The following is a 26,391-nucleotide window of genomic DNA, read 5'->3' as shown; positions in this document are numbered from 1 at the left end:
TCCTGCACCTCCTGCTCCTGCTACTCCTGCTCCTCCGGCTCCCGTTCCTGCTCCTCCTGCTGCTCCTCCTGCTCCTGGTCCTGCTCCTCCTGCTGCTGCCCCTCCTGCTACTCCTGCTCCTCCTGCTCTTGCTCCTCCTGCTCCTGTTCCTGCTCCTCCTCCTCCTGCTCCTGCTCCTCCTGCTGCTCCCGCTCCTGCTCCTCCTGCTCCTGTTCCTGCTCCTCCTGCTGCACCTCCTGGTGCTCCTGCTCCTCCTGCTGCAGCCCCTCCTGCTACTCCTGCTGCTCCCGCTCTGGCTCCTGTTCCTGCTCCTGCTCCTCCTGCTGCACCTCCTGCTCTTCGTGCTCCTCCTGCTCCTGCCCTTCCTGCTCTTGCTGCTCCTCCTCTCCTCCTCCTCACAGCTCCTCAGTCCCGCCGTGGTTTGTGTTGGGAGGGCTCTTAAAGCTTATCCCGTCCCACCCCTGTCATGGCAGGGACACCTCCCACTGTCCCAGGGTGTCCCAGCCCAGTGCCCAGCCCCTGCCAGGGCTGCAGGGGCAGCTGCTGTGCCAGCCCTGCCCATCTCACGGGGACAATTCCTGCCCAGCCCCTGCCAGGGCTGCAGGGGCAGCTGCTGTGCCAGCCCTGCCCATCTCACGGGGACAATTCCTGCCCAGTGTCCCATCCATTCCTGCCCTCTGGCAGTGGGAGCTGTTCCCTGTGTCCTGTCCCTCCATCCCTGTCCCAGGTTCCTCTGGAGCCCCTTTAGACACTGCACAGGGCTCTGAGCTCTCCCTGGAGCCTTCTGTTCTCCAGGCTGAACATCCCTGCTCTCACAGCCTTGCTCCAGAGCAGAGGTTCCAGGCATGTCATCAACTCACCCCAGCAGTTCCATTGTGGACCCCAGAGCTGGATGCAGTGCTCTGTTTAAATAACATTATTTATCTGTGTTTGCTAATTAGGGAGATGGTTTTGCATTATTCAGGTTAATACTGCAGTGACCAAGGTGATCTGTACTCCTCCATCTTCCTTTCCTCATAGATAAAACTACATAGTAGTTGGTGAAAATTGGGATGTATGAGGTTGATAACTTTGCATCAATTAATTTACTTTTCAAACTTGTTTAAATGGTGCAAGAGGAAGCCTTGGGCAGGAGCTGAACTAAATTTTCACAAATTTCAGTGAACTTCTGTAGGTGCTGTAGCAGGTTTATCATTTGAGTGATCTGTGGGTTGCACGTGTAAAGAATCTGGAGAAAATAACACATAGAGATGAATTCTATTCAGTAACTGTATGAGCACAGTGGGAAAACATTAATGTTTGTATGACAACCAAGGATGGTTGTCACTTTGTGTCTTTGCCACATGTTCTAGGTTGAGTATTTCCCCAGCTTCAGAAGATTTTATTTTGCCAACAATTTATGTAGTGTTAAAAAAAAAGAAAAAAGGAAGGCAAGTTGATGATTTAGGGAGGTTAGTTGCACTAGTGGTTAACATTTTGCATGACTGATGAGGGAATCTGGGCTTAATTCAGCTCCTGGATGCCACAGCAACCCTTGCAGCACTTCTGCCTGCGTGATCTTCAAATGCAAATGGGTGAGCTATTCTGAGCTGTGTGCCAAAGTAGGTTAATGGATCCTGGGAAAAGTCACTGCAGTTCCCACCCCCTTTCTTCCTGCTCAGCATGTCCCACCCTCAGAGCTGCATCTTCCCCCACACCAGTCCCAGGGCTGGGTACAAGTGGATGTTTGATCCCAGCTGGGTCCTGCCTGTGCCTGAGCTGTCAGTCTGTTCTGAGAGGTGATCAGGGGCTGAAAGGATAAAAATACAGTTATGAGGTTCAGGTCTTCAAATTCAGATGTTGTTTATTTGTAAAGGAAAAGCAATGGGGAATGGGAGAGAGGGTGAGCCAAGAGAAGGGGCAGGAGCAAGTCAGTCTGTTCTCCTGGATGCCACAGAATCCTTTCCATGTAAAACAGAGTGGCTGGTGAAAATCCTGACCTGACTGTAACCTCTGAATAGCTTCCAGGATTTTTTGGCTCTCACTGTGTCAAAGCAGCCAACTGTTAATGTTCAGAAATCTACTACTGAAAACAAAACTGGTCAGAGAATCATGTGCTGCTCTGGGGGAACTTTACACCTCACAGCCTCTCCAGTAATGATAATAGTAATAATAATAATAATAATGGTGGCATTAAAAGAAAAATAGCAAAAAGAAAAAAACTACCAAACCCCCCCAGATAAACAAGTGATGCAAATGACAAACAGTTGCTCACCACTACCCACCCAGTGCCCTGCCAGTTCCAGTTCCCCACTTTCAGCTACCAGCTGCCCCTTTCAGGTGGTTGCAGAGAGCAGTCAGGGCTTTCTGACTCTTTTTGTGTCCAGGCTGAGCTGCCCCAGCTCCCTCAGCTGTTTCTCATCAGTGACCTGCAGACCCTTCCCCAGCTCTGCCCCTCTCTGGCCATGCCCCAGCCCCCTCCCGTGTTCCTGGAGCACTTTGTGGAGAAGGCTCAGCAGGCAGGGCCAGGCTGGGCAGGGTTAGGAGCCTGTGGCTTGTGGCCACTCCTGCAGTTGCAGAAGCCATTGCCTGGTGTTTTGGTGCCTCTGTGTTCAGAGGTGTCACTCCAGGTGTGCTCTGTGAGAATGTGTTTAAATAAAAACACACAGCAGGGCACGGGGGGTGTTTTGGTAAAGATGGGCAAGGTTGCTACCTCTGTATTGGAGTTGGACCTTTTAATCACATTTCTTTCATGTTTATGGTAGTGGGCTGTGCTTTACAGCATGAATGACCTGGTTTCTGCAGGTACCAGATGCAGTGTGCTGAGCTGGTGTCTCACCATGCAGGGGCTGGGTTCAGGAGGGTCTCACTCTGTTCAGTGCTGCTTTACCCAGACCTTGCATTTCCAGCCTGAGAGCAGCCAGGGAGGAGCCCTGCAGGGCAATCATCCCATTTGTCATCCCATTCTTTGTCCCATTCCTCATCCTGCTGGTGCAGCAGGGAATTCAGATCCAGCACAGAATGGATTGAGGGTCAGTGATGCTACTGTGGAGGTATTTTTCATTTTCCTTTAAGACCTTTGCGTGCTCACCATGATTTATAACACCCCCAGGCCTGACACAAAAATGGCTTTACCTCTTTAATCTCTGTCTATTTGTGGGATTGTTTTTATGAATTAAGCCAATGATCTTAATTTTTTTTTCTGCTGTTTAAGAGCACTATTGAAAGGGAAGTTAAATATCCAGCAAGTAAAGTGGGTTTTGGTCTCAAGCCTTGAGCAGCACAGACCTCAGGGGTTTTGGGTTTGGGTTTTTTTGCATGGAGATGCTGTAAACTCATTGCCTGGTGGTGTCCAGCAGAGAATAATGTTCTAAAGGTGCCAAGGTTTTTGGGCACAGACCACATGTGACTGTCCTGATGGGTTCCTGCCACAGCACCCCCAGCAAGTCCCTTGGAGACTGGGGCTGAGAGATCTGCCTCTCTGCACGTGCCTTAAGGACAAAATTCCTGCTCTTTGATAGATTTCAGTTCATCACTTCATCTCCTCCCAGTTTAGAGCATGCTGTCAGTTCTAAGGTTGCATTTTTTTGAGCTTCTGATTAATGAGGTTTAAAAACCATAGAATTATAGAGTGGTTTGTGCTGGAAGGGATCCTTAAGGACCAGCTAATTCCAGTCCCTTGCACTGTCCTCAGGTACCACATCCACATGTTTTTTGAATGTTTCCAGGGATGGTGTCTCCAGCACTGGCCTGGACAGCCTGTCCCAGGACTTCACCATCCTTTTAGTGAATTTTCCCTAATATCCAACCTTCACCTTCATTAGTGCAACTTGAGGCTGTTTCCTCCCATCCTATCAGAATAGAATGGAAAAGAAGGGAATGGGAATGGGAATGGGAATGGGAATGGGATAATGGGGATGGGGATAGGATAATGGGGATGGAATGGAATGGAATGGAATGGAATGGAATGGAATGGAATGGAATGGAATACAACGAAAAAGAATAGAATAGAATAGAATAGAATAGAATAGAATAGAATAGAATAGAATAGAATAGAATAGAATAGAATAGAATAGAATAGAATAGAATAGAATAGAATAGAATAGAATAGAATAGAATAGAATTATTTCAGTGTGAAGGGACCTCCAATGATCACCTGGTCCAACTGCCTCACCATTTCACAGCTCCCCACATCTTTGCACTTTCACTGTATTTACCTGCCAACTTGACATTCACAACTTTTCTCCCCCAAATATCTGAATGTTAGCAGTTGCAGATAATGTAAATTTTCTGAAATGACCTTTCTGAAATACTCCTTCTCCTCTTGTCACTTTGGAGCTGTAGTGTCTGAGCAGCTCTGGGGTCACACTATGGGAGATGAGCTCAGCACCTCAGCTCATGTTGCTGACTCACAGCTATCCTGATGCTTTGCTTTTTAACTAAAGTTAAAATTATTTCTGTGTAAAATAGCTCCTAGAAGAGATTAAATCCATAGAGCCATCACTTCAGCATGTGTAGCAGCACTTGGATCATCCAGGGCAGGTAAATTAATCCACAGGGAACAGTCCTAAATACCTGATTCAATGACGTGTTTCCACATAAAACATCTTTAGTGTAAGCCAGAGAAAATTATGTTTAAAATGAATACAAATTGTTGATTAGAAAAAGGGGCAGCAGGACTTAACAGCTCTTTTTTCTTTTTTGTTGTTTCACTTAGAGAAAACTTATTTTGACACATGTTTATTTTGTTTTTCCTCAGTTTGATGTGCTGGAAGATGGCTGATGTCAGCTGCTGATTTGTTTCTACAAAGACTAATTAGACACATTTAAAATTAATGGATTCTATTAGAGCAGTGGGTTTTTTTTTTCTGTGAACAGAAAACATGGCATGGCCTGCAAACCCAGTCTTGGAGATGGAGTTTTTTATAAAGAATCATTTCAAACATATTCCTCAGACAATTTGAGGGAGCAAGAGAAGTGTGTGAACAGCTGTTTTCTGTTTTTGTCTAATTTTCTTATCCTAAATCATAAATATGTTTACCTGACAGCAAGTCTATGTATAAATGCCAACAAACAAATACCAGTTCTTAGCAGCTGCATGTGTTGGTTTTAAATTTCAAAATAAGCAAGCAACTAAATTTTGGAACATTTGATGGAATGCAAAGATACTGAACCCACTCCCTAGAAAGAAACCAAGTAGTGACCAAGCCATTGAAGTAAGGAGTGAAGATTGAAACTGTTGTGGAATCAATTGAGTATTGTCACTTCTGAGTAGGAGAGTCAGAATAGCAACAATCCTCATCCCCAATATGGGAGAAACTGAGTGAATTACAGTTAAAACTTCATGAAAACTGTCAGTCAAATGAGATAAAGGATTCAGTTTCTGACCAAAACTCATCCATGGGAGTTGGTTCTTCAGGAAGGTCAGTGGAGGCTTCTCATTGTCAAACCTTGCATGATCTTGCAAACTTATGCAAACCTTTCCTGGAAATGGAAAGGTAGAAGCTGTGATGCCAATTAAAAGGCATAAGGAGCCATGGTAATGTTTCCTCCTAAATAATTTCTATTCTTCCTGTAATGGTGTATTTGAATACAATGCAGCACAGAATTTTTAATACTCTTTGTAATTACAAATGGGTTTTAATGGTATGAGACAAAACATTAGAGCTTAAACGTTCTTTTAGAAGTCATAAGCAGAAACAGTATCATTAAACTAAAATCCATAATCTCTGATTTATGTGGATGGGGAAAACATGATGAAGATCATTTTTGGCTCTGGCATGGCTCAGCTCAGCATTGAGCAGCGTTGTGTTCAAGCCATTCTTGCTTTGTTCCTCACTTTGTTTATAATTTCTTCCTTCCAGCTACATTGACAAGTTACTCTGAAAATGTGGAACGTGCTAAATACGGAGGGGAAAGCAGTAAGGAGCTTGGATCTGGGGGCAACCTGAAGCAGTGGCAGTCCCAGAAATGCAGCATGGACTCGTGCCTGTACCGTGTGGATGAGAACATGTCAGCCTCCACCTACAGCCTCAACAAAATCCCTGAGAGGAGCCTGGACACCGTCCTGTCCCAGTCTGTGCAGTCAATTCCTCTCTACCTAATGCCACGGCCCAATTCAGTAGCAGGTAAGAAATGGATGTTTGTGCCCTTAGGTCAGAGCCAGCCACAGCACACACATGCCACAGCCCTTGTTGTGTTTCCTTATCCAAGATGAAATCTCCTTCCTGGAGTCGTCATCCTTAAAAATGACAAAAATTGGGGTTTTTTTTGTTTGATTTATTGGTTTTAAATAGAAAGTTCCTCTGTAGGAAACTGTTTCTGATGGTGTTTAATGGATATTTCAGCAGTTCATGATGGCTTTCTTACAAAATTGTACAACAAGATTACGGGAAAACGTGTTTTAAAAGAAAAAAAAATTCCTTCCTGTCATTACAATGCAAATGTCTTGGGTTTAAGGTGTCAAGGCATCAGAGCCATTTCTACTATTTGAAAAGGTGCATTGCAAGTAAAATCAATGTTCTGAAGAGTTCTGGAGTTAAGAGAATGGTGGCACTTTCAGTCCACAGAAGATTTGCTCTGGGTCCCATCATAGCACACCTCACAGCACCCAGCATTTGCTGGTGACTGACATTTTTTGTCTTGGTGTAAAAGCAACATTATTTCCATTTAAATTCATGTCTGCTCTTTGAAACCTTTCTAAATGATGCTGTGCCATGGTTTATTGATGTCTTTTACCAGCCTGCTGGGTGTTCCCCTGGAGCTGGTAACAGCAGGGCACAAAAAAGAGATGGGATTAGAATTAGAAATATTAAAGCTTTGATGCAAAGCTGCTTGCTGGAATTACTCCCCATTCCTTTGTTGCCCTGTATTTTTTTTCTTGCTTGGTAACTCCTCTGGGGTAAAATGTGTTGTCTGTGTGTCTGTGTAGGCATGTGGAGAAATCTACAGTTTGAACTCTGAGTCCTGGCAGATGCTGCTCCAGGAAACCCAGAGATGTTTCTGATAAATACCCCAAAGAACCTGGGATTGTCTGTTAAATCAGCATCCCTTGGTGAGCCAGGCTGCATTGCATAACTGGATTTGTTTTCCTTTTTAATCCCACTTTAGCCAGTCACAGAGCTAAAAGCAATGTAGAAATGAGATTTATAGATGGTGAAGTATGAGCCCAGAGCATGGAGATGCAGCACAGGCTGAAAACCTGAGAGGGGGTAGAAAAACACTGAAAACTCTGCTTGAATAGCCTGCATGCTTTAGATGAATTCCTTAGAAATGGCACCTTCCAAAGCAAACAGAGCAGGCTGGGCACCATAAATTTAAATCCTATGTGTAGATTTAATTGTCTTTGGAAGCTGTTGACTTGCTTGGTGCACTTAGAGGCAAATACTATTTAAAGAGGAAACTAGCAATCCAGTTAAGTTCAAGAACAACTTTCCCTTCTGGATGTTTGTTTTTTGGTTGGGCTTTTGCTGCTTTGAAGTATTATGTCAGCTAACACAGTTCATATCCCAGGTTAAGCTGTGGAAGTAACTGATGAGAATTCAAGATTTGGCTTAATGTATTATCATCAAATGATCACATATTAGCTCCTATATGCTTATGGCACCAGAAAATTACAGGGTTTAGGTCATGGATTTATGTGGGTGATTTTCCCCAAGCAGTTTAACCTCATTATCTTTGTGCCTGAATGGTGGGAAAGGGAAACCAAGTGCAGTTTCAGGGTTGATATGACTGTGTGCTGATGTGACATTGCTCCAAGAATTAATGCTGAGCTGCCAGTTCCATGTCCTTGCTCCAGTGACACATGTTGGGTAACCACTTGATAAACCAGATTAGTTGACTAATCCAACTGAAAATTAACCCCCCCCCAGAAAATAGGTACAATAATTTTGGGCCTCAAGGTCATCAGTGTGGAGACAGTGTGGAGAGGGGCAAAAAGCTTCCTTTCTTTTACTGTTTTTCCATGGTATTCTGCATTTTAAGGTAATCATGAATTCACAGCTTTGCTAAAACAGGCTCTTCTCTTATTTTTTTTCAAATGCAGTTGAATTTGTATACAGTCTGCTCTTGGGAAGCAAAGCATAGCAGCACTTATACCTGCTGGCTTTTTTTTCCTACTTTTTTTATCGTGTCCCTGCTGTCATTGAGCAGTTTACAAGTGGAGTAGTTCTTACAACACCTTCTTCCCTGGGGTGGGCAGGGCTGGCACAGGAGCTGCCCCTGGATCCCTGGCAGTGCCCAGGGCCAGGCTGGACACTGGAATTGGAGCAATGGGACAGTGGAAGGTTCCCCTGCCATGGCAGGGCTGGGACCAGATAGGTTTTAATGTTGAGTGTCTCTGTCAGCTTTGCACAGACATGCCTGAGTTTGTGACTGGCAGAACTCAGATTAGATCAGAGAGATCAGACAGGAGAGACTCCATGTCTCCATTTCCCAACTATCTTCTGTTATTTGGGAGCAGCAGCAGGAGACCAGAGCAGAGCAAATACCATTGGAACATGAGAAAAAGTCACCAAAGCATTTCACTTCTTCTGGGGGAAATGGTAATGCCAGCTATGTTGTCTCAAGGCAGCTGCATCTCCACACATTTTCATTAAAAACTGAAAAATGCAATGAGAGTGCATGAGATGCAGGAGGCATCAGGAGGGTGTGATGTGCTGCAGGGGGAGCAGAGCCACTTGGGGAGGAATGGTGAGGGGATCAGCCAGACAATCAATGTGATTGATAAACCACAATCCAACTTTACTGAGAGCATCAGACAGTTTTATAGCCTGGAACAGCATAAATCAGCATTATTCATATTAGTACAATCTTATTGGTTTTTACTATGTACACCTTCTCTTATTATTGGTTATTGTGAGTGTGAGATAATCACTCCTACTGAATTTCTGGCTAAAAAGTGAATGTGCTGCTGGTCTTGGCTGCTACTTCCCTTACACTTATTGCTATATAGTGTCCATCCCAGGGTTACACCTCACTTGCTACTGAACAATGGGCATATGTATTACTTATGGACTAACTCTTCAAATGATGCTGTTGCTTTTGCCAAAGCCTCTTAACATCAAACGCTGCTGCTCAGCAGAAGGAGCCGAGCCATCCCCACAGTTGGGGATGTGAGCAGCTCTCACCGACGCTCTCCCTTTGTTTGTCGTGGCAGCCACCAGCTCGGCACACCTGGAGGACCTGGCGTACCTGGACGAGCAGCGGCGCGCGCCCCTGCGCACGTCCCTGCGGCTGCCGCGGCAGAGCGCCGCCCGCGCCGCGCCCGACCCGCCAGGTGGGACCCGGGGGGCCAAAATACGGGGATGGGGCTGATGGGGAACACAGCCTCTGGCAGCTTCAAGTGAGGAAATCTGTGTTCATCCAGCAGCGTGAGGGAATGCTCTAATAGGCACTGCAAAGTCACAGGTGGTCGCAGCAGAGGAATCAAACAAATACATATTCATAATAACATCCCTGCTTCCCATGGTAATTAGCTTGAATGGCTGTTAAGCAGTGATTGACTTCTTAAGTCTGGGGTTGTTTTCGTGGGGAGGGGTCTTAAAAGGAGGAAACAAGGTGAGTCTTCCTCACTCTAAACTCTTGACCTTTTCTATCACTAATAAATATATATTCATAATAACAGTCCCTCCCATCCCTGCTTCCCATGGTAATTAGCTTGAATAGCTGTTAAGCATTGATTGACTTCTTAAATTAAGTCTGGGGTTGTTTTTGTGGGGAGGGGTCTTAAAAGGAGGAAGTAAGGCAGATCTTCCTCACTCTAAACTCTTGACCTTTTCTATCACTAATAAATATATATTCATAATAACAGTCCCTCCCATCCCTGCTTCCCATGGTAATTAGCTTGAATAGCTGTTAAGCATTGATTGACTTCTTAAGTCTGGGGTCGTTTTCATGGGGAGGGGTCTTAAAAGGAGGAAGTAAGGCAGATCTTCCTCACCCTAAACTCTTGACCTTTTCTATCACTGACACTACAAATGATTTCTGGGGATAGTCCAATTTTCCAAAGAATGGGTTTCTGGTTGCATTATCTATGTTCTTATGGTTCTGCTCCCTAGTTTTGTCTTTTCCCATTGTAAGCACAGCTGAGCAAACATGAAATGACAGACAATTAATTATTTAAGTTTCAGGTAACTACTCTCTTCTAATTTTTTAATTGTTTTCAGCAAGGTCACTAAAATCCTAATTTTCTAAGATTAGCATTTCACCACCTCCCCGTGTCCCTGTGTAAACCAGAGCCCACCATGCCTTGGCTTGGAAAGGACCTTAGAGTCCATCCAGTGCTGCCCCTGCCATGGCAGGGACCCCTCCCACTGTCCCATTGCTCAGCCCCATGTCCCCCCTGGCCCTGGGCACTGCCAGGGATCCAGGGGCAGCCACAGCTGCTCTGGGCTCCTGCTCACCTCACAATTCCTTCCTCAGATCTCATCCAACCCTCTGGCCAGTCCCCCTTGTCCTGTCCCTTCGTGCCCTTCCCCAGGTCCCTCTCCTGCTCTCCTGGAGCCTCTGTTGGCACTCTTAGCTGGTTTTCTCAGGCTTAATGCTGTGATTAGTTATTAAAAATGAGATATTTTATAGACTACTACTGTTTTTTCATATTTTTTCAGTCAAGGCCAGCGATTGCAGTTGCCCTTTGAATTCTGCAGTGTGCCAGTGGGGAAGGGGCCCAGTTCAGGGACAGGGCCAGCAGCTCAGCCAGCCCTTGTTGGGATGTTCACAATGTCCCTATTCAGGAGCTCTTTGACTTCTAAAAAGCCTTTTGAGAGGGGAAGTTTTTGTGGCTCTTTGTGGCAAATTCCACAAACAAGATGTTAGCAATGAGAAGAGGAGCCATGGCTGACATTTTAGTGTTTTGCTTGTTCCCAGACATCTCCAGCTCACTGTGCTCCATGTCCTTGGGATTTCAACCCACCTTTCAATTTACATCCCTCACAGTTTGAGCTCAGCCTTCCACCACGTGCTTAAACTGTCAGTGTGACAGTCCTGAGTCTGCAACAGGTCACCAGGATAATGCCTCAGCCCCATCATTTGTTGTTGCACAGATGAATAAGTGGCCCAGAAAGCTCATTTGGGATATTTTCAGGTTGTTTCTGTGCCATGAGACTGGTTTATTCTCCTCTGCATAGAAGAGGGGTTTCTTTTGGCCACCCAAGAAACTTTCCTGTTCTCTAGACAGTTTTTTTTGAGCTCACCACCTTAGGATGAGGAACTGGGAAGCTGAAAGGCACAGGCTGGGTTTTCATCCAAAATGCTTGACCTGGTGCAGCCTGGCTGGGCTTTGTACCAATCACGAGTCCCTGAAAGAATGGATTTCTGAGCCTTGGATGGCAGTCTGTAATGAAATCCTCCTGCCTGCTGAGGCAGTTCTAGAAGTGCATTAGCAGGCAGTAAGTGAAGAAGGCAAAGTTTGACAGACCAAATTTCCATATGTTCAGAGGCAGCAGCTTGCCAAGGCTGTATAATTTGCAGTGATTGCATCCAAAACATTCAAGTTTATTGTAGGAACAGAATCAAATTGTTTTCCAGATACACTTTTAAAACCCTTGTAGCACTACATATTCCTTCTGTGTTTTGTTCCCCCCCTGCTTTTAGTGCCACTTGCATGAGAATAGCAGCAGTGTTTGAATTTTTAAAATACTGTTTCTGATCCTACTTGAGATACTGTGCTGTTTTTAAAAAGAGAAGATGTGCAAATGCAAACCATCCCTATTTGGGAATATTTTCATGTCATTGCATGTGCAGTGCATGCAATTCAGGGTTCCTCCCTGAAATGCTGCATTTTGCAGCTATTGCTGTGAAATTGCATCTGGGCTGTTACAAAGAGCAGCTCTTTGTTCCAGCTGGAAGTCCTAAACTTGTGTTTAATTTTAATATCCCTAATCTTGGCACTGGGCTGAAATAGTGAAGACATTCCTGGCCCTGTGCTGGGGCACACATTACACCCTACTGTCTGTTCCCAGTGTTCCAAAATCCCAGTGGGAGAGACTAAATGGGAGATTGTCTCTGCTATTTTTTTGTTAAATCAATTATTTTGAGCAGGGGAGCAATAGAGGAATCCCAACACTAATAATGTGACAAGGATTCATCCCAGTGACAGGTTTTTAATAGGATGGGGAAGGCAATTTTCACTTTCCCTATTTTCATCTCTGGCAATTTGAGGTTTTTCAGGTTCCTATAACCCAAAGCACAAGCTGATGGCTGTGATGTACTATGGGTTCTCTTCTCCAAAAAACAAATGTCAGCTGTGCTGCAGGATGGGAAAAACCAAGGTTTTTGGGTGAGGCTTGGGATGGAGGAGAGCATAGTTCCCACTCCCCAATATATTTGGGATCTGTATATACAACATGGCAGCGTTTGCTCTCCTTTAGTCATTTTTATAATTTCCAAGGGATTTTCCTCACCGTGTGCAATTTTTGCCTTGCGGGTAAGAGAGTTCCACAAGCTTCTTAGAAACACTAAAAAAATCATTTACCCCTTTAGAGGCTAAATGTGTTTTCCCCCCTTTGGTAGCAGCAGGATTTCTGTGTGAGATAAGCATCCCTCCCCAACGCTGACGTTGTTCCCCGTGTCCCCCCCAGTGCGCTTCGCTCCCTACAGACCCCCCGACATCTCCCTGAAGCCGCTGCTCTTCGAGGTGCCCAGCATCACCAGCGAGTCGGTGTTCGTGGGCCGCGACTGGGTGTTCCACGAGATCGACGCGCAGCTGCAGAGCCCCGACGCCGGCGTCAACCGCGGCGTGGTCATCGTGGGCAACATCGGCTTCGGCAAAACCGCCATCGTCTCCAGGCTGGTGGCGCTCAGCTGCCACGGCGGCAGGATGAGGCAGATCGCCTCCGACAGCCCCCACGCCTCCCCGAAACGTAAGGACGCGCCTGGCACAGGCTCGGGGTCGGCTCCGAGGGTGCTCTTGGCTGGGATAGCCCCAGAGACACCTCAGAGGAGCCGTGAGTGGTTTGGGTTGGCAAGGACTTGAGATTGTCTCCTTCCAAACCCCTGCCATAGGCAGAGACACCTCCCACTGTCCCAGGTTGCTCCAAGGCTCATCCAGCCTGGCTTTGGACACTTCCAGGTATGGGGAAGCCCCAGGTTCCCTGGGCACCCTGTGCCAGGACCTCCCCCCCTCCATAATATCTAATCTAAATCTGCCTTCCTTCAGCTTGAGGCCATTTCTTGTCCTATCACTCATCCCTCTTCAGCTCTCTTGGGGTCCCTCTAGGTACTGCTACAGACAGCTCCTGTTCCAAAGCTGCTTTCTGAAGAGTCAGAGCAGTCTGTCTCTGACTTACCTGGCTTAGAAACATCACAGACTTTGCCTGATTGGGAAGACTCCAATTTTAGAATCATAGAATCACAGAATGGTTTGGGTTTGAGGCGACCTTTAAAGGTCATGCAGTCCAATCCCCCCTGCTCATGACATCTCCAGCCAGATCTGGCAGCCAGTATTCTAAGATGATTAATCCATGCCACTGCATCCTTGTTCCCATATGGATTGTTTATCTCATTGAGTCATGGTATGAATATTCCATGCAGGTCACGAGCCCATGTGGGCTCAGGACCCCAGGCTCCACCTCCTCTGCTCCCATCCAGTTCCCATCACTACACTCTGGCAGGTTTGCAGGTGGAGATGACAACATTTTAGAATCACTCAGCTCTCAGCAAGTGAGTAAGACAGGACTAAAAATACTGAGTTAGGTAACTGGAGGTATCTTTAAGGATGTAGGTCACTGTATCTCAGTAAAGCTGCAGTTAAATCTGTTTACTGGAATGCTGTGCTCTTGGCCTGTTGGGAGAGCTGAAATGTCACCAGAGGCTGGCATGTTGAGCAGTGGCACTTGTCAGAGCTAAATGAGCAATGTGTAGTGAAAGGCAGGGCTTGTTTCTGGGTTTTAACTGCAGCTCTGCAGTGCACCAGCTGGAAGTGTGCATCCCCAGTCTGCTCTGGGTGATGGTGACATTAAAGAGGTGACTGTGCTCAAACTCCTGGATAACAGCTGGATTTCTCACATGAGGTGCCTTGTACCCTTTGTCCACAGAGGATGAAGATCCTTGATCCCACCCTAACACTTTGTTCAGTTGTGTGTCCATGGAGTTGAAGGCTGAATGATTCCTCAGTGTCAGTTACTAGGATGGAAACCTTCAGAATCAATAGTTATTTTGACTTGATTTCCTAAAGAGGTCACAGTACTAGTCTAGCTGTAGAACAGTTATTCTGCAAGATCCTTGTGGGTCCCTTCCAATTCAGAATATTCTATGATTCATCTCTGATTTTGTGATAAGTTTCTTTGTCATTTCTTTTTCCACATGCTGAGAAAAAATCTATAATGCTTCTTAAATCTATGCTAATTAATATGTGCTAATCAGGTGGTCTGACTCTGCTACAGCAGTTGTGCAATCAGCAAATTAAACTGGTGTGAATACAGCCTCACTTCTAACTCCTCTCTCAGAAAATTAATACAGGTGACAGTGGTGTTATGCTCAGAATCCTCACTCTAACACATTCAGGGTTTAATTATGGAGTCAGCAGCTGTCCTCCTCTGTTGTTTGCCATTAAATGGGTCATTGTTTGCATGATTATTGCCAGTCGGGCTCAGGGATGCACTGCAGCAATCCAGCCAGGAGAATCCTCTGCCAGGACAGACTGCACTTCAGAGGGGTGGTGTTCTTAGAGTAATCAATAATTAGACATCACCAAATGCTGCCACGTTGTGGTATCATTCAAAAATCCTCCATTTTTACTTAGGAGTAAAAATAAAAATGGTTTGGGAATGTTATCCACAAAGGCTGGGTGGATGAACTTCTGTAGCAATCTGCTGGTAAAGCCAGTTTCTGCTTTACCAGGCAAAAGAAGCAACTAAAATGCACCAGAGCACAGTTAAATTTGCCAGAGATGATTCCAGGATAATTTATGACTTGCTTGCAAGCCTTTTCCAGACCCTTGTGCTGCTGCACTCTCCTCCTGATTAAATTAATGGGCTTCAGATGGCTGTATTAGCTGGGGCTCTTGGTTTATTTATGTTAGAAAATAGGCCTGTAATTCAGGAGAATTGGCTGTCTGTGCTGAAGAAGGACTTGGAACCAAATTAACCAGTGATTGTTCATAACAAGGGAAGGTCTGTTGGCAGAAATGCAGAGCAAGAGAGCTCTGCACTCAACTCCAGCAAACCTGAAGGCAGAGCTTGCCAGGGGGCCCAGTTCACTCCATTTATTGTCATCATTTTAAAGCCAATGAAATTACAGTGGGCAAGATGAATAAGACAAACTCAAACCTTTTTCTTAGTGATCCTTTCCTGCTTCTAAAAGAAATTTCTTGAGAAGCTTCTGGCTTGGAAATCCCTGCAATCCCAGTGAGAGTATTTGTGTAGAGAAGCATTCAAAGTGCAGGGAAGAGCAGCTGGTTGGTTTGTGGTGGTGATAATTAATCAGTGATGATCAGTGTTGATCAGTGATGATTAATCAGTGATGATCAGTGATCAGTGTTGATCACTGATAATCAGTGTTGATCAGTGTTAATCAGTGCTAATCAGTTCTAATCAGTGTTGATCAGTGCTGATCAGTGTTGATCAGTGTTGATCAGTGCTGATCACTGATAATCATTGTTGATCAGTGATGGTCAGTGTTAATCAGTGCTAATCAGTGTTGATCAGTGTTGATCAGTGATGATCAGTGTTAATCAGTATTAATCGGTGATGATCGGTGTTGATCGGTGATGATCAGTGTTAATCAGTGCTAATCACTGATAATTAATCAGTGCTAATCAGTGATAATTAATCATTGTTGGTCAGTGTGTGACTGACTCTGCTCTCTCCCCAGACACAGACACTGGCCGTGAGCCGGCGCTGGCCCAGCCCTCTGATAATCACTGATAATCACTGATAATCATTGTTGATCATTGCTGATCAGTGCTGATCACTGTTAATCAGTGCTGGTCAGTGCTGATCACTGTTAATCAGTGCTGGTCACTGTTAATCAGTGCTGGTCAGTGCTGGTCAGTGTGTGACTGACTCTCCTCTCTCCCCAGACACAGACACCGGCCGTGAGCCGGCGCTGGCCCAGCCCTCTGATAATCACTGATAATCACTGATAATCACTGATAATCACTGATAATCATTGTTGATCATTGCTGATCAGTGCTGGTCACTGTTAATCAGTGCTGGTCAGTGCTGGTCAGTGTGTGACTGACTCTCCTCTCTCCCCAGACACAGACACTGGCCGTGAGCCGGCGCTGGCCCAGCCCTCTGATAATCACTGATAATCACTGATAATCACTGATAATCATTGTTGATCATTGCTGATCAGTGCTGGTCAGTGCTGGTCAGTGTGTGACTGACTCTCCTCTCTCCCCAGACACAGACACCGGCCGTGAGCCGGCGCTGGCCCAGCCCACTGATCATCACTGATAATCACTGATAATCACTGATAATCATTGTTGATCATTGCTGGTCAGTGCTGGTCAGTGTGTGACTGACTCTCCTCTCTCCCCAGACACAGACACCGGCCGTGAGCCGGCGCTGGCCCAGCCCTCTGCCCACGCCGCCGGCGGGAGCTGCCCCGGCACCCCCGAGACTCGCCGGCGCCAGGAGGAGGCTGTCAGGAGATTGGCCTCGCAGGTACAGCCTGGGGAGGGAGCTGGCTGCAGCTCCCTGCTGGGGACATGCTGCTTGCAAACGTGGGCAGCCCAGAGAAGCAGCTGCAGTGCCCAGCAAAGTTAATTCTCTCAAGTGACGCTCCCACGGCAGCAGATGCACTGCCCTGTTTCTCTCAGCCACCCCTACTTTCTGTGACACAGAAATAATTGTGCTTTTCCTTCAGCACTGAGAAGAAAATTGCCCAGTGTTTGAGTGGTGTTTTGTCTGAATAGGGCAGGTACTGCACCTGGGGAAGGCCCAAGCTGAGTGTTAATGCTGTGTGTGCACTCGGGAATTTTTCAGAAAGTTCTGCAAAGTGTGCCATAGCCTTTGGAACAGTGCAGAAATTCCTTGCTGTGTTGGCAGCTTGTGGGTAAGAGAGTTTCACATGTTTCTTAGAAACACTAAAAAATAATTTAACCCTTTTGAGGCTAAATGGTGGTATCTTTTCCCCTTTGGTAACAGCAGGATTTCTGTGTGAGATAACCATCCCTCCCCAAACTCTGCCACGGGTGCTGATGTTCTTCCCACGTTGGTTTGTATGGAAAACTGTCACTTGTATTGTCTTACTGAGATTTAACCCTAATTTTGTGGTGGTGAAAAAGTGCCATTCTATTGCTTTGAAATCCAAGGACTTGGCTCTTGCTTCTCCTCCACTTTTTGGGAGGATGGGAGCAGTTAGTGCTTTCCTGCCACCTGCTCCAACTTTGGTGAGGAAAATAACAAGAAAAGTCTCTGTTCTAAGTTATTACCAGAATGTGTTTCACTTGGATTTTTGTGCCAGATACTGTCTTGTCCTGTCTGCTCTCCTGCTGCACCCAGATGGCCAGGCAGGGAGCATGAGCTGCATAAATAAATAAACAAAGATCTGATACTCTCCTCTTCCACACAGAATTCTTGGAAGGAATGCAATGCCCAGGTCTGGTTTTGTTCAGGATGCATTAGTCATTGTATTCCTTGCAAATCTGAAGCTCTGCAGACTACCAGAAAGGGCAGTAAAGTGTGCTATCTCTGCTTAAAATACCTCATCTATCACTTCCCCTGTGTGTTTAAGTCATCATACTGGGTATGTAATTGATAAATGGATGCTGTTTTAGCTTCAGTTTCCTCCTGGAACAGGGAAGGAATATGGCTCTTTAAAACACTGTGCCACATCCATGACACAGATCACTCACAGAAGCTTTTTTGGCATCTCTGATCACTGGAGAAAGAGGTAAAACCAATCCTGACAGCCAAAATTAAAGTAAAAATAGGTTGCTGCAGACTTTTTAGGCAGGGTTTTAAGGTCCTGCTCATCCTTTAGCCAAATTCTTTTTGGTAGAATAAATCCAGTGTGTTGTGGTGGGAGGGCAGCAGCTGAGGCTGGGAGATGTGCTGTCCATAGTGCCTGCAGCTGGATTACACTGGGAGCAAGATCATGAATCTCCCAGTAAATCTTCCCTGCTCTAAATGAAGGCAGATTCCAGAAATAACAGCACCCAGCATCCAGATGAGTTGACCTTAGAGCTCTTGGAATCACCTCTTGTGCCTGGATTGCTGACACAGCACATGGAACTTACAAAAAAAACCCCATCATGTTCAGCACTCAGTTTTTGGGATGGCACAGAGCAGCAGCATGGCCTAATTCAGCTTTTGGAGGCCTTGGGTCTGTTCCCAGCATTGCTGTTCCCCTTTTTGGGATCCTTGGACCAGCATCTCTTCTGCCTCACACCCATTCCCTGGCTAGTAAAAGTGATCCCTGCAGGTACTGATCCTTGAAAAACTGATGCTGGAAGGGACATGTAACCAGTATTATGGTTTATTATTTAGGAAGAGTGGGTGACTTCCAGGTGTGTTGGGTGAAGACATGCATTGAAATAAAGCACATCCTTAAATCCTCACTCAAAGCTTCATTTCCTGCCCTGAAAGGAAATTGTTCTGAAAAAATAGGAGTTTTTTTTCTTTTGTTCAATTCTGTAATTAATTTTTTTGAGCTCCATGTTCCTGTTTTTTCTTTGTCATTAACATGGTTGCATCATGTGAATGTTCATGCTGAACTTTTAGCTGAACAAAACCACTGAATGGCTAGTGGACAATAGCATAAACAGTTGATTAAAATAATTCAGCTTCTAAATCTGAATGATGCCACATTCTCCAACAAACATTTGAGGGGACAGTGTAGGAAAAGCTTCATATATATAGATAAGCTAAAGACTTGCCAAGGTCTAACACAAAAATGAAAAGAAGGAGAAAAAAAGACTGGAAGTGCCTTTAGTGCTGGAGGAGCAGGGAGAGGAACAGCATATTCCTGTGTCAGCAGCTGTGGAATAATAAAAGAGTTGCTGATGACCTCCTTAGACAGGTTTTGTCCCCATGGCTGAAGGAAAAAAGAGCCAAAGGAAGAGAAGAACCCTTTGGTCAGTCTGGATGGAAAAGTATTTCTTGGATGTGTGTGTTTCATATTCCCATTTAACACTGCAGTCAGAATTGAAGCACAGAAGAAGGTGTTGGCAGTGATGGGCAGCCACAGTTGTCAGGGGTATTTTAGGAGTGGGTGAGGAGCTGGATAAAGCTGTGTGCAGATGTTCCACCTCTGCCTGCACTGAGCAGAGCAGGGTTTTCTCAGATTGGGCTGAGGTCACTGTGCTGGAGAAATGCAGGTGGTTACAAAAGCAGGTTAATAATATGCAAACAGTCTTAGGTAATGGTTGGTGCAGGCTCCAGAATGCTGGTGGGAAGCTCCTTTTCCTCTCACCCACTCCCCTTCCCTCTGAAAATGTCACTTAGCCCAGTATTCAGAAGTTGTGTATCTGTGATGACAAAAATGAAAGGTGAACAGACAGTTGCTTTTCCTCCTCTGGATTACTGAGGGCTGTGCTTTCCTGCATGGTTGTTGTTCAGGAAATTCTTGGGGGCAAAGTTCACATTTAGCTCTTAATGTCAAAGATGAACAAATCATTAATTTTAGAACTAAGTAACTGCTGACTGGAGGAGCTCAACTGGGTCCTGCCATGCTGATCTTCCCTTTTCCCTGGAGGTTTATCCTTTACTCACATAGGATTTTTAAGGGATTGGCTGCCCAGTTGTAACTAACCCATTGAAAAGCTTTATTCTTTGGGTTTGTGGATGCTGTGTGGTGGTTTGTGGTAGCAGCACTTAAAAAAATGGACCAGAAACCCAGCTCAGCTGCACTAATGGATTGTACCCATGCAGAGCAGCTGGTGGAGGAGCTGCACATCCATTGCATTAGTGCATTTTGCTGGTGCTGAACACAGCTGGTGGCTGCAGAGGCTCTTCTCCCTCCAAGCCACATCCAAAGCATCACTAATGTTGCTGCAGGCACAGAAAAGGAGAGTGCTCCTGCCTTACACAGAGGTGAGGGATTCATTGTTGCTGAGCCTTGATGCCCTGGGTCACTAATGAATTTCAGAGGGCATTTAGCAGCACACTCAGCTATGTAAAAGTAATGAACATTGCTAATAAACTGGGTCAGCCAGTGCCACATGCTGGGTCACAGTGATGTGCAGTGCTGGTGGCTGTTCCCATTATCTCAGCTGGGGTTGTGCCTGGCTTGGCACAGTGCAGGTCAGTGTTAATGCTGCATTTATCTGAACCTATTTTGTATGGGTCAAAAAAATCTTGTCAAAGGTTAAAATGCAATGCTGAAGCCCTTTGAGAGCACTGGAGGGAGAGGGACTGCTGTGGGCTCAGGGGTCTGGGAGTTGGTCCAGGAGGGGTGGCAGTCCTTGCAGGACATGCTTCCAGAAGCTTCAAGACAAACTACACAGCAAGTGTGATGGCAAAGGAAATGCCTGTAATGGACTAGATTCTGTTTCAGAAGTGGTGTTGGAGAGCAAAAAGGAGGAGAGATCAAAATCACCTCAAAATCATGATTGGAACAGAGTGGTCATTTCAGATGCTGAGCGAAGTCTAGATGTGATCTCCCATATCTTAAAAGAGAATCCTTGGCAGTGAAGCTGGTAATCCATCCCTCTTCCTGGAGAAATTAACCTGCAACAATTAATGGAGTATTTAAGGTGAAATAACTGACAAGGATCTTTTCCCAGAGCATTTCTGGTGTTCAGCAAATACAGGGTAGAAAGAACAGTTTCAGCTTGTATGGGGTGAGTCCCATCTGCACCTGTCCCTGGCTGCCCAGGGCTCTTGCACTCACTTCTCACACTACCCTGGTCTCATTCCCAAGGCTGGAACAGGATTGCAAACCTTGAGAAGTTTTCCAGTGTGAGAAAACTGCTTCCCACCCAGCCCATGGAAGTGAGGAGCCTGATTCCCAGGCAGTCTCCAGCACCAGCTCCACTCCCAGCACTGGCTTTTGGCAGCTCTGTGTGATTTGCAGAGAGAGAAAATGTCACACAGAATAAATAACATCAAGATGAAATTCTGGCTGCAGTTGCATTTTCTGAGAACCTCATTCCACCTTTGCTTTGGTTGACATCCCAGAATCTTTCTTGCTTTCTGCTTTAGCTTCAGATCCACCCATTAAGTGTTGTGTTTATCCTGCTGTTCCAAGACAGCTGATAAGCCAGTAAATCAAGCACAAGGATCAGGAATGGTGGAATCACAGAATTGTTTAAGTTTGAAAAGACCTCTGAGATTCCAGCTGTACTGCGTGGAAGTGGCTGAAATTAACTGGGTTGTAATTGCTCGTGCATCCCAAAATCTGATGGTGACCATGATTACTTTTTCCATGACATGGCTCTTCAGATTCCTGGAAGAAATTAATTGGCCTCTCATTAAAAGAGACTTTATTTTGTGTCTACACACCAATTGCATAGGAAATCTGAGTAATTTCTGTTAGTGAAACCTGATACCAAGGTACAGACTTCATTCTGTGAAATGCACAAGTTGTAATCCCCAAATAAATAGGATTGATGAAAAGAAAGAATTACCTTTATAATTACTTCACATAGTGCTGTTCTCTGAGGGAATTAATTATATTCTTACTGGCTGGTAGGAAAAATTCTGTAAGGAATTTGGAGGTATCCATTAAACCTTAAATACATGTATTAGGGCTTGATGCTTGAAACAGCAGCCCAGCTTTGCCATCACTGCATGTGTCACACCTTGCTTTGACTGGGGAAGGAAAACACTGCATTATACCCCACTGGTAATTCCATAGTGAAAATGAAAAGCCAGTGCTGAACCAGCCTGATGTGTTCATTCCTTGGTACCCTGGCCAGCCTGGAGCCTCCTGCAGTCCAAGGGATGGATCCTGCAGGTGGAGAGACAGAAAACCTTCATCATCTCTAAAGCCATGGGCACATTTCATCCCAGAGGAGCTTTTCCTTTGCACGGTGTCCTCAGCTGCAGTGTCCTTCCCAAGTTCAGAAATGCAATTTATTTTGCAATATTCTGCACTGCAGTGCTCCAGGGCAGTGGGGGTTTTGGTACAGAGCTGCTCCCACCTGCCTTGCTGGGGTATTTTTGGATACTCAGTGATATTTGAAAAGAAAATCCAGTCCAGAATGGGAGCTGGAGAAAAACTTTGTGCCTGGCAGAGGCTCATTCCAAATGGGCAGGCAGTGCCTGAGGCTGGAGGCAGCAAGGGAGCAGGAGAAACTGGGCTGGAGTTGTGCCAGAGCAGCTTCCCAAGGGATTCAAAAGCAGAGATGGATTTTTGAGGGCCTTTTTTTATATTATAAAGTTGGCAGCGTTGGCCTGAGAAGATATCACTGGTTTTCTGCTTATTTTAGTAAGTGGGCAGAATGTAGCAGGATTCTGGCAGAGTTTGCTGAGCTGGAAAATTCAGGGCAAAGCTGGCGAAAAAGGGAATTTGTATGTATTTATTTTTTAATTTGTTTTTGTTTTTTTTTTTTAATGGAGCATGTGATGACAGTGTATGGGTACAGTGAGCGTGGCATTGCCCCCAGTTCAGGGGGTTCTGTCCTTCCAAGGCAGACCCAGGGAGTCTGTCTGTCCATTCCACAGCGCTTAACGTGTGAAAGCAAAGCGAGTGAAGAATAAGTTCAATAAAACAATCACAAGTTATTAAACAGAGCTCAGGGCACAATCCGAGCTCAGCACGGCACTGCAGAGGTGTCCATTGTCTGCAAACAGCTGCAGCTTCATTTCCTTTAGCCCTCAGGTGGGATGTCCAGTCATTTTTGAGGGTCAGAGCCCGTTTTTACCAACTGCTTTGTCCGGTTAGTTAACACTCATTGCTCTTGAAGACTTCACCTGCCAGAACAGATGAAAAGCAAAAACGCGCCGCATTTCCACCTGTCCCGACACACCCCCGACCAAACCGCATCTTTGACCCCTCTCTTTTCCCTTCGCTAGGTGGTGGCTTATCACTACTGCCAGGCCGACAACGCCTACACGTGCCTGGTGCCCGAGTTCGTGCACAACGTGGCCGCGCTGCTGTGCCGCGCCCCGCGGCTCGGCGCCTACCGGGAGCGGCTGCAGCGGGAGCCGCAGCTGCAGAGCCTGCTCAGCCTGCGCTCCTGCGTGCAGGACCCCGCCGCCTCGCTGCGCAGGGGCGTGCTGGAGCCGCTCGACAGCCTGCACGCAGGTACTTGGAATCAACGGAGCGCGGACAGAGCCTTTAGTAAATAGCAGCTCTTTTAGTGAAGAATTGGGGGGGGGCGCCAGGGGCCGACACCTGCTGCTGCTTGCTTAGGCGACGCTGGAAGGAGGTTCCCCTGCAGTCCTGTCCGAGGGCAGGAATGGGAGTTCCATCCTCACAGGCACGTCCAGAGCTCGATTGGGGCTCGTCGGTCCAGGGGTGCCACTCTTCTCAACAGCTCCTTAGGTCATGGCTAGTTAGGACTTCCACTGAAGAGGTGTTTCTTGGGAACTCTGGAAACTTTGCATATGGGGCAGTGTCTTTTGATTGACAGGGGGCAGCAGCAGGCGGCCAGGAGCAAAGTGAGGGACAGGGCAGAAGTAGGAAGTGATTGAACTAGAACTGGGATTGTTTGGGAAAATACAAACAGATGGCCAACTTGGGGATACAGAACATATCAAGAACAGTAAGTTGCTTAACATTTTAACAGAGGGGACAACTTTTAAAACTATTTGTAACCCTTAATTTTACGGCTGCTGAACCTATTTACCTCAGTACTGGTGCTGATGGGGCCCGCGGTGGGGTTTAAAATGATCCCTGCGCGCCTTGGAATGGGATAAGCGGCAGCGCTGCTCGAGCTCAGGAGGAAAGGTGGGGTGCAGCTGTTTGGAGGGTTGGGGGTTTTCCATTGACTCCAGATATTTCTGAGCCGTCAGGCTTGAGACCGCCCAGCAAAAGTTCCGGGGGTAACTATTGTCCTCAAAGGGATGTGCTAACAACGGTCAGATAACAAAAACATAGAACATTTGATAACATATCAGATAACAAAAGACTTTATATAGGTTTCCAGAGGATTGAGTTTCTAACCAATAAAAACTAGAATTTGCAAACTAACCAATTGTCTTTAAGTGAGAAAAGAACCGATTAACTTGTGAGTTTAAGAGCCAGTAGAAATCCTAAGAGATAACGGGGTTTTCGGTAAGGAAGGGGGGGTTTGTTTGAAGGAATTTCTTTGTTTCATGGGATGGCATCCCAGGGGTGTACTTTAGGGAGTGTAACATCTTCTACAGTGGGGTCTGGAGAAGCTGGCAGGACTGAGAATTGTGGAATGGTTTGTGTTGGAAGAGATCTTAAAGCTCATGTTGTTCCTCCCCTTGGCATGGCAGGGACACCTTCCCCTATCCCAGCCCCAGTGTCCCACCTGGCCTTGGGCACTGCCAGGGGTCCAGGAGTGGCCACAGCTGCTCTGGGCACCCTGTGCCAGCCCTGCCCACCCTCACAGCGAGGAATTTTTTCCCAATATCCCACTTGGCTTTCCATATTCTTGTTTCTTTCATGTCCCAAACCTGTCCTTGCAGTTCTCAAGGTGAAAACAAGCAACCAGTTCCATTCACAGCACTTCCTACAGCAACGTGTCCTTTTCTATATTTGTGTAGGGGTGACTTTTTTCCTTTTCCTATCCACTGTTCAGTGGGTTTTGGAGAATCTGAACCTTTCACCAAAGGACTGGTATCATAAAAGTTCACAGACACCTGCATAAAGCTTCTAGGGGAGCTGGTGTCAAGTTTATCCTGATTACAGACTCAAAGCTTTTTCTAATACAGCATCGATTTTCTCTTGTCTTTTTGCAAGTTATAACTAATTCATTGTGACAGTCACTAAATTTAAGATCTTTGCTCGTTGCCATGAAAACTGGCAGAGCTTTGCAGAGTTCAGGACTGTTGTCCTGCAGAATCATGTTTATTGCTGTGCCTGTGCTGCACCTTGGCTGCAAAAATAGCTCAAATAATTTTGTTACCACCCTACACACCACAGTGTTGGATCCAACATGAAACAGATGCAGCTTGTGCCAGGTTCAAAGCCCTGATGTCCAGATCAGCTCTTTAAAACCATGTCCAAGCTCTGAGCAGCAGCATCTGGGTTCAGCCTGCCCTGTTCAGCAGGCACAAAGCAAATGTAGAGCCAGCACAGCATGGCAGCTGTTGGTTTTCCTGGCATGGAGAAATGTCACTGTGGAAGGAGTGTGGTTGTTCTTTCCTATCTTCACTCCTGGCAAAAAGAAAAAGGAGAAATTTTTAGGAACTGCTGCTCTAAAGGAAAATAATTTCTGGTTATTACAGTAGCTCCTTGGGAGATGTTTCATCTCTTGAATTCAGAGATTTTTGGAGGATTCTTATTTTTCTTGTCAAGGAGGTTGACCCCCATTTTACCCTAAATTCTGAGAGGTGGAAAAATTTTATATTAAATGTTTTTTCACTGACCAGGACTCCCACTTTTCAAACCTGCTGCCTGAGAGTGCTGACGAGCTAATTTGCACCAAGTATTCTCTAACAAGATGAACAATATCTGGAAATTGGTTCTAAAATATTTAGTATTTAAGACTCTATAAATATATCAGCAGGTCTTTTACTAGGTGCTGTTGAAGCTTTAGTACTACTGGGACAAAACTGTTGAGCAAGTGTTAATAGTGAACATCTCTGGGAAAGTTAGATTCATGTTTCTCAAATATATGGGATAGATAAATATGGATTGCTGGATGGATAGATAGATTGATTGATTTTTAATGTCAAGGAATCTAAATAATATATAAGAGAAGGTTCTGATTCTTCCCCTAGTCCCTGCTTTCTCTCCTCCCTTAGGCTTTATGAGGAACATGAGATGTGGGTATAAAACTCAGGCACTATGTTCACTCCAAGATTTCAGAGAGGAATAAAGTCTATTTTTTTACTGTACCTAAAAGTCTTACTGAGAATTAACTGAAGAAGCAGCCAGGGTAATTTCAGTGCAAACTATGTGTTTTTCATGTGTGTGATGCTCAGCAGTCCCAAACATGTGTTGGCACATCTCTTCTCCCTGGAATACCACAGGGACCTCAGGCTCTCATTATCAATGAACATTCTGTGCTGGGCTTTTACAGAAGAGATCCTGGTGCAGTTTAAAGTCAGAGAGAAAAGCTCACCTGCTGCTGGGAATATTGACTTTTTGCCAGCAGCATTTCAAAGTTCAGGATTTGTAGTACATGTGAATAACATATGCCATCAATAGACTCAGATTTCACATCTTACACCTGGTTTTGAGACTTAATTGGCAAAATTACCTTTGAGAAGATACCCCTTGAGCTTTAAGATACAAGTCCAAAACTGTTTCTGTCATTAGTTGTAAGGCCATATTTAGCTCTCAGTGTCTGACATAGAGAAAGTGACTCCATTGGCAGCATCACCTGGGATATTGTGTTCTCCAGCTGCAAAAAATAATCCTGTTTGAACAGTCCATGATTTACTT

At 45.6% G+C, this 26,391-nt stretch overlaps 1 protein-coding gene across 1 annotated transcript in view; it reads left to right on the top strand.

The window, feature by feature from the left end:
• The window catches only part of TANC2 (tetratricopeptide repeat, ankyrin repeat and coiled-coil containing 2), a gene marked incomplete at its 5' end in the record, with an annotated part of 105,631 nt that overhangs the window by 42,742 nt on the left and 36,498 nt on the right, over window positions 1-26,391 (top strand). Inside the window, 5 exons of the mRNA XM_079327616.1 lie at window positions 5,844-6,107; window positions 9,137-9,256; window positions 12,558-12,839; window positions 16,462-16,586; window positions 22,884-23,115. Of these exons, the coding sequence (XP_079183742.1) occupies window positions 5,844-6,107; window positions 9,137-9,256; window positions 12,558-12,839; window positions 16,462-16,586; window positions 22,884-23,115 (1,023 nt within the window). The remainder of the gene's footprint in view (window positions 1-5,843; window positions 6,108-9,136; window positions 9,257-12,557; window positions 12,840-16,461; window positions 16,587-22,883; window positions 23,116-26,391) is intronic.

This window comes from Erithacus rubecula (genome assembly GCF_903797595.1).
Source record: "Erithacus rubecula genome assembly, chromosome: 27".
Taxonomy (NCBI): domain Eukaryota; kingdom Metazoa; phylum Chordata; class Aves; order Passeriformes; family Muscicapidae; genus Erithacus; species Erithacus rubecula.
This window is presented reverse-complemented; position numbering and strand designations above follow the sequence as displayed.